Source organism: Ceratotherium simum, chromosome 1, assembly GCF_057802395.1.
Source record: "Ceratotherium simum simum isolate JZ-2026a chromosome 1, ASM5780239v1, whole genome shotgun sequence".
NCBI classification, from domain to species: domain Eukaryota; kingdom Metazoa; phylum Chordata; class Mammalia; order Perissodactyla; family Rhinocerotidae; genus Ceratotherium; species Ceratotherium simum.
The window spans coordinates 22,453,749-22,467,585 of NC_141900.1; the positions used below are offsets into that span (position 1 = coordinate 22,453,749).

Below are 13,837 nucleotides of genomic sequence, written 5' to 3' on the forward strand. Positions count from 1 at the left end.
CCCTTGAGTTGGAATCAGGTGTCCAAGAGGAATGATGGCAAGTAAGGCTAGAAAGGTTTCATTCAACAAATCCCTTCCACACGCCAGGGGAGGGGCTGGGCGGACAGTAATGAGAGAAACAGGCAGGATGGCTGCTCCCATCTACCTTCCAGTCTGATGGAGGAGACAGACAGCCAAATAATCACAAAAATAAATACACATCTTTTAAATGTGCCATTTCTTTGAAGAAAAGTACAGGGTGCTCTGAGTGCATGTGACAGGGGTTGAATGCTGACTGAACTTATTATTTAGTAAACTTTGGGGAGGCCCTGACAGTTTTTGAGCAGAATGGAAAAAGGATTCGAGTTTTACTTTTGGAATATTAAAATGGCAACAGGCAAAGGATGGCTGGGGACCTGCTGGGAAGCTAGTGCATAAACCTGTGCAAGAGATAATGAGGGCAGAGATAGTGAGAGAGGGAAGGGATGGGAGAGGCATGGCAACATGTACCCGCTTGGGAACTAATCCGTTGTGGGTGGGGAACAGCAAGGACTCATAGCCTAATATTAGGACCTTCCATGAACAAAGAAATGATAGCCAAAGAGCAGGGACTTGGATTCAGAGAAATCATGGCGTTTTCTCTGAGCACATGAATCATGAGCAGTGGGGGATTTGAGTCCTGAGTGCTGGCAACGTCAAGGGTCAGATAAACCGCAGACTCTGCCCACGGCAGATATTAATGGGCTGACAACGAGATGAGTCCACTAGCTTCCCTGAATCCAAAAAAAATAGTGACTTGATTAGCTAGTCAACAACATGAGATTCTTCAAGTGGATTTGGACATTCTTCTCAGGATTAAAAAAAAGTTATGATTTCTGAAGAAAAGTTTATAAAAAGTTATAGATCCTATAGATTTCTCGGATTCAAAATTCCTTCTTCAGCCCTGTGTCCATGTCCTAAAGATCCCTAATGACCCTGCATCCTCTACCCCCAGGGCACAATCCCAAATTCAATAGCCCACTCTTGGCCTCCTCTCTGCATGTCAGCTCTAAGCAACAGAGCAAATTGGCTGAAAGTAGGCATCGGTTCTGAAAGAGAGAGCTTTTCCAGCCAACTCGAGTCCTCATCCTCCAGGTTCCTGGCCTCCTCTAGCCAGCAAGGGAAACACCGGTCCCTTTTAAACTGCAAACGCTCCAGCTCTAAACCATGACCTCCTTTTTGGGGTCCTCATTCCCTTTTTTCTTTAACCAATTCAGGTTACAAGTTTCTGACACTTAGAACTCAAATAGTTCTCACTAGTCTAGCAGGCCTGGAAAGCAAGCGCACTTACACACGTACACAAAAAAATGCCCTGTATTTACACATACATGCACACGCACACGCAATCCAGCATCGCTTCACTTCTGTTTCCATGTCACACGAGGGAAACAAACATTGAAGAAAAAGGGAGAGAGAAACTGCTCTTCCTTACTTGATCCATGGACAGAAGCCATTAAGTCTTAAATAACTCTCAATCACTAGAGATAACATTTTTCTGTTTTCCCTCCTCATCCATCCCTGTGAAGGAATACGATGTTCTACAGAAAAGATTTCTATGATCTCCCAGGTATAATATTGTCCCCAGTAAGTCAGTTTCATTTATTTACAAAAGAAGCTTGAACATCCATGGTGAACAAATCTGAAAGTGACAATCCATTCCTCTACCAAGTCTTTTGTGTTAGTGACAAATAATTAAGAATTTAAGCCAGAAAGCCATATATATTTTTCATGAAATCCCTTCACTCTTTCTAGAGGACACCTCACAGTTCACATTCATTGGGATAATTTAAAGCCATCCATTCTCCTCATGAATCGTCACCTTCAGATCTCTACAAAGTCAAAAGAGATTCCTTCTGTACCCCACTACAAGCACACCTTATAAAATAAGGTGTACGGATAGAGAAAGCAAGGAGGATTCCAAACCATATCAGATATATCAGAAATGCAGAGAAGCTGCAATGTGCTGTGGGGATTTTCAGGGCCCATAAATAGCCAATGTTTCAGCATTAAATAATTCAATTGGAATATAAAACTCAAGAGGCAGCAGAGAATAGTAGTTAAAAGCACAGATTTTGGAGCCAGACTGCCTACATTTGAATACTGGCTCTGTTGCTTAATAGCTGTATGACTTTAGGCAAGTTACCTAAACTTTCTGCCTCAATTTCACCATCTCTAAAATGAGAATAATATTAAGTGGAACCACATGAAAGTACAATTTTTGTTGGTCAAAAAAATGGTTGGATATTGACAGTTTAATGTGGTTCAACTTAAACTCCTACCACTTAGGAGTGTTATGAAAATTAAATGTGCTAATTTATGTAAAGTACTTAGAACATTATCAAGCACAAAATGGGCACCACATACATGTTGGCTTAAAATGAACAAATAAAGGAATGAATTAATGATGGATGGATGGATGGAGAGATGTACAGGAATTAATAGATTAAATAAAATTGGCTGATACATATTATGTAGTGATAGCTATCATAAAGCTTAACACTCCTCAGAACTTATCTGTCATGAACATAAGGCAGGTAGTTTATAGCAAACAGGAGCTTATTTGTTTCTTATAATGAATACCAATTTATATGCACATCTTCCCAACCAGACTTTTGTCAACTTTTGTAACTGCTCTAATGGTTTAGCACCGTACCTGGCATGTAATAATAATAAATGTTTGTTGATTGAATGAACAAATGACCAATTAAATGAATGACTGCATACACATGTGCCAAGGATGTTTTGAGGCCTGATTTGGTCCTGTTTCAAAATCCTAAGGAAAACTTTTAGCTTCCAAGCACATAAGAATCAGCTCAATTTCTGACACCCAGTCAGACCCACTTCCTTCTGAATGTTAACTTTCTCCATCAGATAAACTAGGCCTGAAGACATCAGAGAAATATCTCCCTGAATCAGCTCCGCTGGTTCAAAGTATCCTAAAAAGTTGCAGGGGACCAGCCTAGGCTCCCCACAGTTACTGACAAGCTACAGTAGAGTTCAATAATTGGGGGAGATCTGGTCAGCAGAGACCAACCTCAGGCCCATCTCTCACAGTGACACCAGACACACAACTTCTCACACACAGGAGGTCTCATCCTTGAACTCACAATGTGCCAAACTCCAGGCACCATGTGAAGAAGATAGAACAAATTTATTACAACAAAGGACAAAAGAGCCGAGACTTACCAGGAGGCAGAGGTAAAAACAAACTGTTAGTAGCTTCCAAAATCCTGGTCATGATGTGAAAGACTGCAAATTCAGCAGCACTAGCCCGCCTGTTGCTGGGAAAATAACAGAGCAGCATGTCAGCCAAGGAGCTCGTCTCTAAAACCCCAATTGTCTAAGCAGTGGCTCTGAGTACCACATACAGAGGGAATTCTTGCTAATCATGAAAGGCTATGCCCCATAGAAATCCTCATAAATATGGTGGCGACCATCAGCCTAATGCCTAGACTCTAACCAGACAGGAGGCACATAAATGATCAACTGTATTAACTTAAATTCCCCTTCTTGGCAGTACTGAGCTCATGTGCCCTTCCCTCCTCATCAACCATATGCCAGGGAAAGAGGTGGGTGATTAACAGGGCCATTCTAATGCTGAGTGCAGAACTAAGAGAGATGATGTCAGGGCTGCTGAGAACTGCTTTCAACTGGTAAGTTTCAAAAAGGCTTTGCTACAATAGGCAGCAATCAGAGTCGTTTGGCTTTCTGTACACTATGATAAAAGAGAGCGAGAGATACTTGCGTACAAGTGGAGAATGCAGGGATGAAGATTATGTTTCGTCCAGCTGGTTTCCAGGATTTGGCAAATGAGATCCAGCTGGAGGTAAAGACAGTCTGTTAACGTCGGCTCATACTCTCTCCCTCAGGGGCCCCACAGCCACCCTGCGACAGGTCTGACGGGCATGTTCAGGGCAGCTGGCATTCAGGCTGTGCCCGGATACAGAACCAGCCTTTCTGAGGTCAATTCTGAGGCACTGGAATCCAAGATGGAAAGACTGAAAATGAGCACCAGAGTCTAACAGAGCACCCTCTGTCTGTGCGGGCAGTGCCTCAGCTGAGCTTCCCGGCCTCGCCAACAGGCCCCCTGTTCACACTCCCAGGCCCTTGGCCATGGATGAAGGTCAACTGCAGCCGGGTTTGCTCCAGGCCTGTTATGTGACAAGGGCCAACAGCTGACAGTCAGAGAGAAGGAGATACTGAATAGAATGGAGGTCCTACGCGTGAGCTGTGGAGTGAGACTGGTTTCAAGGCCAGGGTCTATACTTTTCTAGTTTGTCAGCAACAGGGCAGTCTCTGAGGAGCTGTTACCAGCCACGAATCCACGCACTGCACACGTGGCCTGAGAACAGGGGCATATCTTTCAGAAAGGGCCTCCATACAGGCACAGACAAATGCTATTTATTCTCAGTGATACAGATTCTCAGTTTCTCTTTGGCTGAAATCAGGAAAGACAACACGTAAGCAATATCATCAGGTCTGCAGCAACTTGCGAGGATTTGTTTTAGAAAGGCTGTCCAGCCACCCTCCTGAGAGGGGCCTAGGCGTCATGGCCGTGTGCTGCTGGGCAGAGGCGGGCAGAACTGGCCTCAGTCAGTGACTGCTGAGGCGGAAAGTCAGGGGCACTGAGTTTTCTGAGCCTACATCTGTACCATTTCTGGTCCTATTGGTTCTAGGTGTTGTTAACACAAACTAGCATTAAAACTTTTATATGACTAACTATGGGGAAGAATGATGCTTGAACAAAACCCCTTAACACTTTGGAAGGTGACACTTAAAGTCAACAGAAAGAACAGTGACAGGTAGACATGTTAAATAGTCATGTGTGATTAAAGGACTAAGAAAGTAGGTTAAAATCAACATGGGGAATATCAGTAACAGATTCACCACGTGAGCTCCTCAGTATAGTTCTCCTGCAAAGGAGAATTATCTAAGAAAAGAGAATTATTATTAAAAATTATTTAGGAATTATTTAATTATTTAAGAAAACTTCAGTGCCCTAATTATAAATATCAGTATATGAGAATACCAACCTCTCCTAATACATGAAAAACTATGAAACTTAAACCTTACTGTAGAAATTCAAAGATATAATTTAAAAACAGTCACTAATGTCTACCATAAAGGCAGAAACTTCAAGATTAAACATGAAATTAAATCAGGGACATATCTAATAAATTTAACTAATCTTCCAGAGTTCAATGCAAAAGTATATGTTTGCACGGTGGCTCACTTGCATTCTGGTCTTACCCAAACTTGGAAAAATGGAGTGTTCTCTTTCTGTGTATTTAAATACTTTTAAAAAGTTGTCCAGGAAGATAAACAAATACATGGACCAGAGCGGGAGACGGTTGGGGGGAGGGCATAAGGGGTAAAGGTGCACATATATATGGTGACTGACAAATAATAATGTACAACTGAAATTTCACAATGTTATAAACTATTATGACACCAATAAAAAAAATTTTTTTTTAATTTGTCCAGCATTTTATGTCTAGGTTCTAAGCAGAGTCAGGCCTCAACTCCGTATGCTTTTTGAAAGACTCAAGACAGCCTCAAAGTTCAATCTAGCAATATCACTTCTATTTACACATGAACTGGTGATACTAATTTGGGTCTCACAATTTCAGCAAGTGGCTACCAGGTAGATGAGCTGTCAATCTCAGCAGCAGACTCTAATGTGGTAGTATCTATACAACTGAGCTGGAACCTGGCCTAAGTGGGCCATTGGAGCTAATTAAGAACTGGAATTCAAGTTCTTTCATGTCTGCATAAATCTCCACGTACAGAAATCATTACCTACTATTTAATAAGGAGCTGGAAGATGCCAAGATGAGACGTGAACATTCAGCAACCATGCTAAATTCATCTCCGTTCTGTGCTTCCATGAGCATATAATCACTATTTGAAGGGAGTGCAATAAACCACTTTCAAAACCAAGTTCTCATTGTTTTTGGTTCTTTTTTCCTGTTCCTCAATCTATAGCACCAAATATACTGGTTTGAGGATGGGAGACCTCCAAAAGCCTAATTTGAAAAACATACTGAACCACATACTGGGAACTATATACCGGTGGCCCGGGGGGGTAGAGAACAAAAAGCAAAACCAACCAGTTTTGAAACGTAGTCCAGAACCATCTGGTCAATTCTCTTCTTTTCTACACCCTGTAGGTGTCTCAAAAGATGGTCTTTTAGTTCAGACACCATCTGAAAACAGGATATGGATTAGATAAGTCACAACCTACCCACTGCCATCTGCAGTTGATTTGAATTAGATCCATTTATTAACATTCCTTATCAATATGAAAAATATTGGGTCTGAAGATCCCACCAGCAGAAATGTATAACCTTCAATATTCCTCTGATGGGCACATATCAGAGGCACCCTCAAGAGGAATTGCTCATGATTCACCCAAAGCCCAGGGAGCAGCTGAGAGTCAGCCTCCAGGCCCTGGTGAGAATTCTCCAAAGCAGCCAGTGGAAGTCACTAACTGAGAAGTCAAAAGCTTTGGGATCTACCAAAGGATTGAGGTCTACCGCTCCTGGCCCTGGGGAATTAACAGGAACAACTCTAAACATGGAGGGACTGTGTCAAAAGGGGCAGAGAGGATGGGGGCAAACATTTGGGTATTTGGAAGGACAGACAGAGGCAGGAGGAAAAAGGAAATGCATCAGGTACCTCCCTCTGCACAGTGGCTGTAGACATTCTGCCCAGCCCCCTGACATGCAAAGGCAGAGAAATATTCATTCTAGCGCCTCCGGATATGCTTGTTTCTATACCCGCTCTGTTCTGATCATCCTTGGGGCTCCCCAGTCAGTGTAGCATTCCCAGCCCTCCACACCTTTTGCCTTTCCCTCTCCTCCTCCTTCTTCCTCCTTTTTTCTCCCTTTTGCCTAGATGCCCCGTTCAGCTAGAGACCCTCCTGGCTAGAGAGATCTCTGCACCAATAAACAGCCTATGGGAATTGTACAACTGACATCACACGTGCACACATCTTGTATTTTAGCAGATTTAACTATGTGACACCCTGAGTAAAACTTAGCCCATGGCACCCTGGGCCAGGACAGAGTGGTATACTATTTCCATTCAGTCTCCTGAATGTGCTAATTGATTTGACTTAAAACAACAACAACAACAAATTTTTTTTTCTGTTTAAGATATAATACATACTTTTTTGTGCTTTTTCTACAATAACCACAAAGATGAAAATTAAAATCGCCCATAATCCTACCACCTACATCAACATTTTGGCTTTTTTATTTTCCTTTTTCGGGTGTGCACTCTTGTTCTAATGTTCTGTAATCTGTTTTTCATGTAATAGTTTATGTCATTAAATATTCTTTACCACACTAGTCTTAATGGTGGCACAGTATTCAATTTTATAAAGTACTATAATTGAACTATTTATTCACTTCTTGTACATATGGGATATTTCTTTTAATATTGTTAATAACACAATAAAAAATCCTTATACAAAAGTTGTTTGCCACATCCTCAATTATTTTGTCAGATTAAATTTCTAGAAATGGAATTTGTTGGGTCACATACTTAAGGTTTGTGCAGACACTGCCAAAATGCCTTCCATTGTGGTCACACGAATTCTTAACTGCATCGCATGAGGCTGTCCAATTCCCTGTTCTCTGAACTTTGCTAGTATGATTTTTAAATTTTTGTCAATTTGACAGGCCAAAAAAACAAACAAACCCAATCAATCAACCAAATAAACAAACAAAAACACTTGTTCTATTTGTCATTTGATTATAGCAATGTTAAACATCCTTTTTCTTCCCCTCCCCCAACTCAGGATTTTTTTGGCCTAAATTTACTTTTGAAAATTCATTGGTCACAGTTTCCCTTCTGGTGTGTTGTTCTCTTATTGATTTATAAACTTTATTTATACATCAAATGCTAATCATTTATCACCTAGGTTGCAAATATTTTTTCCAAATTTATGTTTGCCTTTTTGTTTTTCTGTTTCTGTTTTAAGTTTTCAATCTATCTTTTCCTATATGTCTATGTTCAACAATATACTTAAAAGGCTTTCTCTATTTCAGTATTATTTAACTATCCAGTTATTTTATTCAAACTCTTTCACAAAGTTTAATTTTTTATAGTAGAGTTCTTAATCTATCCGGTATTTCTGCTGGTTTATGGTATAAAATGGTGGTGTTCGGGGGAGGAGAAATCTAACAATTTTCTTTTCCAAATAGTCAACCACCGACTGATTAATTAAAATTCTTTCTTTCCATACTGATTTTTTAAATTCCTCATGTATCATACACTAAAGATTCAAATTTAAACTAGAGTCTCTATGGGCCGGCCCCGTGGCTTAGCGGTTAAGTGCGTGCACTCCGCTGCTGGCGGCCCGGGTTTGGATCCGGGGCGCCCACGGACGCACCGCTTCTCCAGCCATGCTGAGGCCGCGTCCCACATACAGCAACTAGAAGGATGTGCAGCTATGACGTACAACTACCTACTGGGGCTTTGGGGGAAAAATAAATAAAATTATTAAACTAGAGTCTCCTGTCTATTTTGTGCAAGCACCTTGTTGTTCCTATTCCTGTAGATCAACCACACATGAAGACATCCGCTAACGCCTGTCCCGCTCCTCTTTATTTTGTCAAGTGAGTCACTTAATCAATTGTCAGAGAAATTTCATCGACTTTTTGCTTATAATTTTACTAAACCTAGAAGCTAATAATTTGGAAATGGAATATTGTTTTTCATTATCTTTTCTAGCTAGTTAATCCTAATAAAAAAAATATAGAATCACCAGCTTACTAACTTGCTCCTTACTATTTTCCCTTTTCCCAGTTGATTATTTTGTTTGTTATGTTGCATTAGACAATCATACCATCTTCTTTTACATTTGTTTCTTATTGTATTGGCTAGAATTTCCAGAACAATATAAAATTTTAGACAAAATAGCAAGGATCCTTAACTTCTTTCTGATTTTAATGGGAATGCCTCCAACCTTCCATTAAGAAAGATGCTGACTGCTAGTATCAGACATCTTATCCTTCGTCCTATTGAGTTAGTGTATTCCAGGAGTGGAATTTTATTATCAACTTTTAACACCTATAGAGATTATCTTTTTTTCCTCTTTGACCTAGTGATGTGATTACATTAAATATTTCCTAACATTAAGACTTCCCAGAAAGAACCCCACTTGGCCACGTATTTTCAAATAGTAAAAGTGGTTGTTGTCTGATTTTGGTTTTACGGTTAAGCCAGCTTTTTAAACTCATTAAGAAGCTTTCCATCTTTTTTCAAAAATACTTTACGTAGCATGGGAATGATCTGGGCCTTAAAAGTTTGAAAGAACTAACTCATTAAATAGTTTGGGGCCTTTTTTGGAGATAAGCTTTGACCTTTTTTTCAAATTATTTCATGGTTATTGTGCTTTCGGGTTTTCTATTTCTTCTTGGCTCAAGGTTGGTCATTTCTATTTGCCAAGGACACTTTAACTAGAATGTTTAAGTGTATGAATATGTAATTATAAATATTTTTCTCATATTTTTAAACTTGCCATATCTAAGGTAATAGTTTATCCCGTTCCTAAGGCTGCACAGTACTAAAATATTTTATTAGACTTTCCAGATGTTTCTTTAATCAGTTTTCTAAAGATTTTTGATTTACTTACCAATACTGCTCTTCAATTAATTTATTTTGATCTTTTCTTTGGTCTATCTAATAGCAGGACTTCTTGAGAAAGAATACTTTATTCTGTTGTATTTTAAACCCTGAATACAAATGCAACAGAGCTGTTGCTCTTTCCTTGTTGTAAACACTCTCAGTGCTGTATATTTCCTTACGATGTTTTATAATTATATATTTATTGGGGTGACTGATTAATGTGTGTCTCCCTCACTAACTACAAATTCCAAGGGGTCAGAAATCATATATGTGTTGCTTCCCCCTGAACACATGGGGCCTCTAGTGACTGGCAACAACTGTGTGTTGAAAGAATGAATGAAAAACAAGATTAGAATGCCAAGTACCACCTAGCCCTTTCCCCTCTTCTTGGAGCCCTTTGTTTGCCAGCACCTAAACAGCCCACAGACCACTTACCAGCCCCATGAGCAGCCTCTGGTGGTTGTCTTCCTCCTGGAAGAGGGGTGTTAACCTTGGCTCTGGAATTAAACAGAGCAATAGTCAAGCAGGGCAGTTTTCAGGAAATGGGCTAGAAGGAAGAGGAATCACAGCCTGGGTTTCCCTTCTCTGAGTCATTGGGAAAACATAACACTTCCCTGATAGGATGAAAATTTTTCATTAGCTAAGTGTGACTTAGTCCTGCAAGCTGAACTTATCACTCAGGTGACACGCAGAGAGTTCTGTGAAACAGTGAGGGAGAGACCGACCGGGAAAGAAAGAAAGAAAACAAGGAACACACTTCCCAATACCAACAGGCTCAGGCTTGGATTTCCCTTCAACTCGAAAACTCACCGCGCTCTAAGAATCTCTGAGAACCTCTGCTTCACTGAGACAGAGCCACGTGGGCCTCTCTTAACCCTATGAGGGCCGTAAACCGGGGGATGGGGACTTGGTGGAAGGATTGCATGACTCTTCTCTCTGACCCTCCAGAGTTCAGTGACTTCAGGAGTTACTGAGCTCGAGGGACCAGTCAATTACTGTGGCAAAGAATACTAATTGGCACAAGTTATCGGACTGAAAAGGTAAGTAGATCAAGATGGAAAAGTGATGTATAAGGTTCAACCAAATGGCACTTTCTCCACCATGATTTGCACGGCACCAGCAAGACTGGAGGGGCAGGCAAACACGTCTTGTTGGAGGATCTGCCCTCTCACTCCTGTAACAGCAGCTGCTGCTGACTCTTCCCCTCTCACAATGCCTGAGACACAGCAGGTCAAGAGGCCAGAACCTCCCTGGTCATGGTCTGCCGACTCCTTGTGGGAGGGCACAATGCCTCTTGACCCCTCAGGAGGTCCCCTGAGGAGGACCTCATTGTCCCCTGAGGAGGACAACGCACAAAATGGATAAATGGCTTGCCCAAGAGCACATGGTTAGTATGTAGCCTAGCTGGAATTTAAGTCCAGTTCCATCCAGCTCCAAGCCCATGCTCTTCCCTCATAACCACACTGCTCACCTAGAGGCTCCTCATCTTTGTTCCCCTCTGACCCACCCCAGCGGGTGCCCAGGTGTTAACCAAAATGAAAGGAGCATACAAGTCAAAGACCTTTGCATGATCCCACAGCTGGAGAGAAAACAGCCCTAAGGCAAGGGAATTGCTGCAGTGCACCCTGAGGGTACAGCCAGAGGGCATGTTAATTAGACCAACTCTATGAGGAAAAATAATGAAAACCAGAAGGCCAACCCTCAGGGACTCCTCTAGCAAAAGCACAGTGAGCAGCTGTCCCTAAAGGTCCTGGTGGCAAGAGAGGCATGGAAGGAGCTGGTGGCCACTCTGACAGGAAAATATTAAAGGGTGCTGCCTTCATTACACTATCGGAAGTGATTTTCTTGCCAGCCCACAGTGGTAGGAAGAACAGTGTCACAAACAAAACACTGACCGAAATCCAGAGGCTTCATTACAGGTCCTTTCTTAACCAGACGCCTTGCTTCTAGGTTGGAAATCACCCTACAAAGAAATTAGCCAATGTTATTTACACAGGAAGTATTATTTTAAAAAAAAAATGAAAGCCACAACACCATACAAAGATATCCTCCTCAAAAACCCATAAAACCACTGCAGAAACTGTTCTCAGACTGTTGAAAACCTCAAAAACTTTAATCAGCTTGGCAAAAGCCACATTAGGCAATTATAAAATCTCAAAATCCTTTAGTGTGAACAATGACAATAATTTAGAACAATTGCAGCTCTCAGTTTTTCAAAATAATGGGAACAGAAAATAGAACAGGGGTTGGAATGGGGCCTATCCTTGTAGCACTGCGATGACTCATCTATCCAGAAAACACGCTTTCAAAATAAAAGCAAGCTCACCAGCCCACTAACCTACTGTCTGTACCCCATAAAGTGCTCAATTAATAAGAGCTTTCTTTACCACTTATCCCTTTAAAATCATCCGTCCCTAGGAGGCAAGTCTATAAGGTTTAACATATAAACTTTCCCACTAGAAACTCCAGCAACAAACTCCAGAACAGGGTGCAGGCGGCTGCATGCGTTAAGCTGACAGCATCGTTTTGCTGAGGATACACAACAAAAGTAAGCTACTTCCGAGAAACAGAGCCAAAAAGAGTGATCGCAAAAGATAATCATCTTACAGATAACAGTAATCCTTAATTCTACTTACTTCACTGCATTATCAAGAATACTCCTCACATACACCACGGACCTTCTTTCTCCTGTTTTCTAGGAGTGAGAACATGTCAGAGGGGTGGAAGGTGAAGGTTTTGTGGGTGATATATATCACATCAAGGACATAACACTATATAGCTAAGAGTTTCAGAAAAAAGAAATATACTTTCCAGGTAATCAGAACACCTAGATTCTTAAAAAATTGTTTTAAAAAAACATTTTATTCTGAAACTACTATAGATTTACAGGAAGTTGCAAGTCAACTATATATTATATACAGCAAAACCACACTATACACAACAATGCTACAGAGAGATCTCATGTACTCTTCACTCAGTCTCCCCCAATGCTTACACCTTATAGAAATAACTATAGGACTATATCAAAGCCAGGAAACTGACATTGGTACCATGAGTGTACCGTTTTGTGTCATTTTATCACATGCATAGATTCATGTACCACAATGTACCACCACAATCAAGATACAGAACTGTCCCATCAGCCCAGAGATCCCCCACGTGCTACCCATTTACAGTCAGTCACATCCACTCTTCTTTCCACCATCCCTAACCCCTAGCAACCACTAATTTGGGAACACCTGGATTTTTTTTAAATCAATTTTTGACTATACAAGTAATGCCAGAACACATCTGAGACCTGGAAGTTAATCCTACTTCTACTATGAACATGTTGTGTGTGTCCCTTAACCTCTTTGCACTTGAGTTTCCTCCTCAAGAGAATAGGGATCAGAGAAGCACCTCAGCCTATTGGGAGACCAGTAGCAACAACGTAACAGAGCCTGACAGCTGCAGGGCGGGCTGCAACGTCAGCCAGCCTAGGACTTAAGGCATCACCCGGATCTAACACACTATGATTTTGCTTCTTGCTTTGTCCTCATGAACCCACACATACCTCTTCCGAGATCAGGTTGTGCCACTCTCTCCTGACCACGCTGTTGTTATAGAGTAAGTGTGGCTCGGAGTACTTAACGTATTCCAGGTTGGAGTTCAGTTTTTCCCAGTAGCCCTTAAAGCTATGCACCTGTAGGACACAAAAACATCCATGAGCTTGAGAAGCAGGCCCTGTGGCCCCAACTACCCAGCAAAGACCACACAAGCCTTGCTGCAAGCTGGGCGCACCTTATCTCCTCAGCTCTCGTAAGGCAGCCCTTCTGAGTGAATACCTCCCATGAAAAATGGCATTCTCATCCCAATAGGAATTCTAAAATAGAGACTTAAAGAGTCCTGCCTTTCCCACTTCTCTTTCTACCTGCTTTTACACAGAAAGAGCCACAGCTCACTTTCCAAAACTGGTATGACTGCCCTAGGTTAAGGCTAAGTGGGGATGCTTATATTGAACACATCAGGCCATTTCCTCCCCAGAGACCCATTTTTTTCTGATTTAGGGCCTGTCAACAACACCATGTTCAGTTAGACAATGTTCATAAGATTTGGACCACGTGAAATAGGCTTACTTTCCCACTAAGCTTATTTACTTCCAAAGGATTTTTTTCAAAACCTAGGAATCAGACAGGTGAAGGCA

At 41.3% G+C, this 13,837-nt stretch overlaps 1 protein-coding gene across 4 annotated transcripts in view; it reads right to left on the minus strand.

Moving 5' to 3' along the window:
• GSAP (gamma-secretase activating protein) overlaps positions 1-13,837 on the minus strand; it is an 80,743-nt gene that overhangs the window by 6,010 nt on the left and 60,896 nt on the right. For 3 of the 4 annotated variants that reach the window (XM_087442883.1, XM_087443032.1, XM_087443009.1), the window contains 7 exons: positions 13,208-13,336; positions 12,291-12,349; positions 11,550-11,617; positions 10,090-10,151; positions 6,129-6,224; positions 3,768-3,838; positions 3,205-3,299 (listed from right to left, as the gene is read on the minus strand). In XM_087442883.1, the coding sequence (XP_087299009.1) occupies positions 3,205-3,299; positions 3,768-3,838; positions 6,129-6,224; positions 10,090-10,151; positions 11,550-11,617; positions 12,291-12,349; positions 13,208-13,336 (580 nt within the window). The remainder of the gene's footprint in view (positions 1-3,204; positions 3,300-3,767; positions 3,839-6,128; positions 6,225-10,089; positions 10,152-11,549; positions 11,618-12,290; positions 12,350-13,207; positions 13,337-13,837) is intronic. The other variant, XM_087442956.1, reaches the window with a different exon arrangement.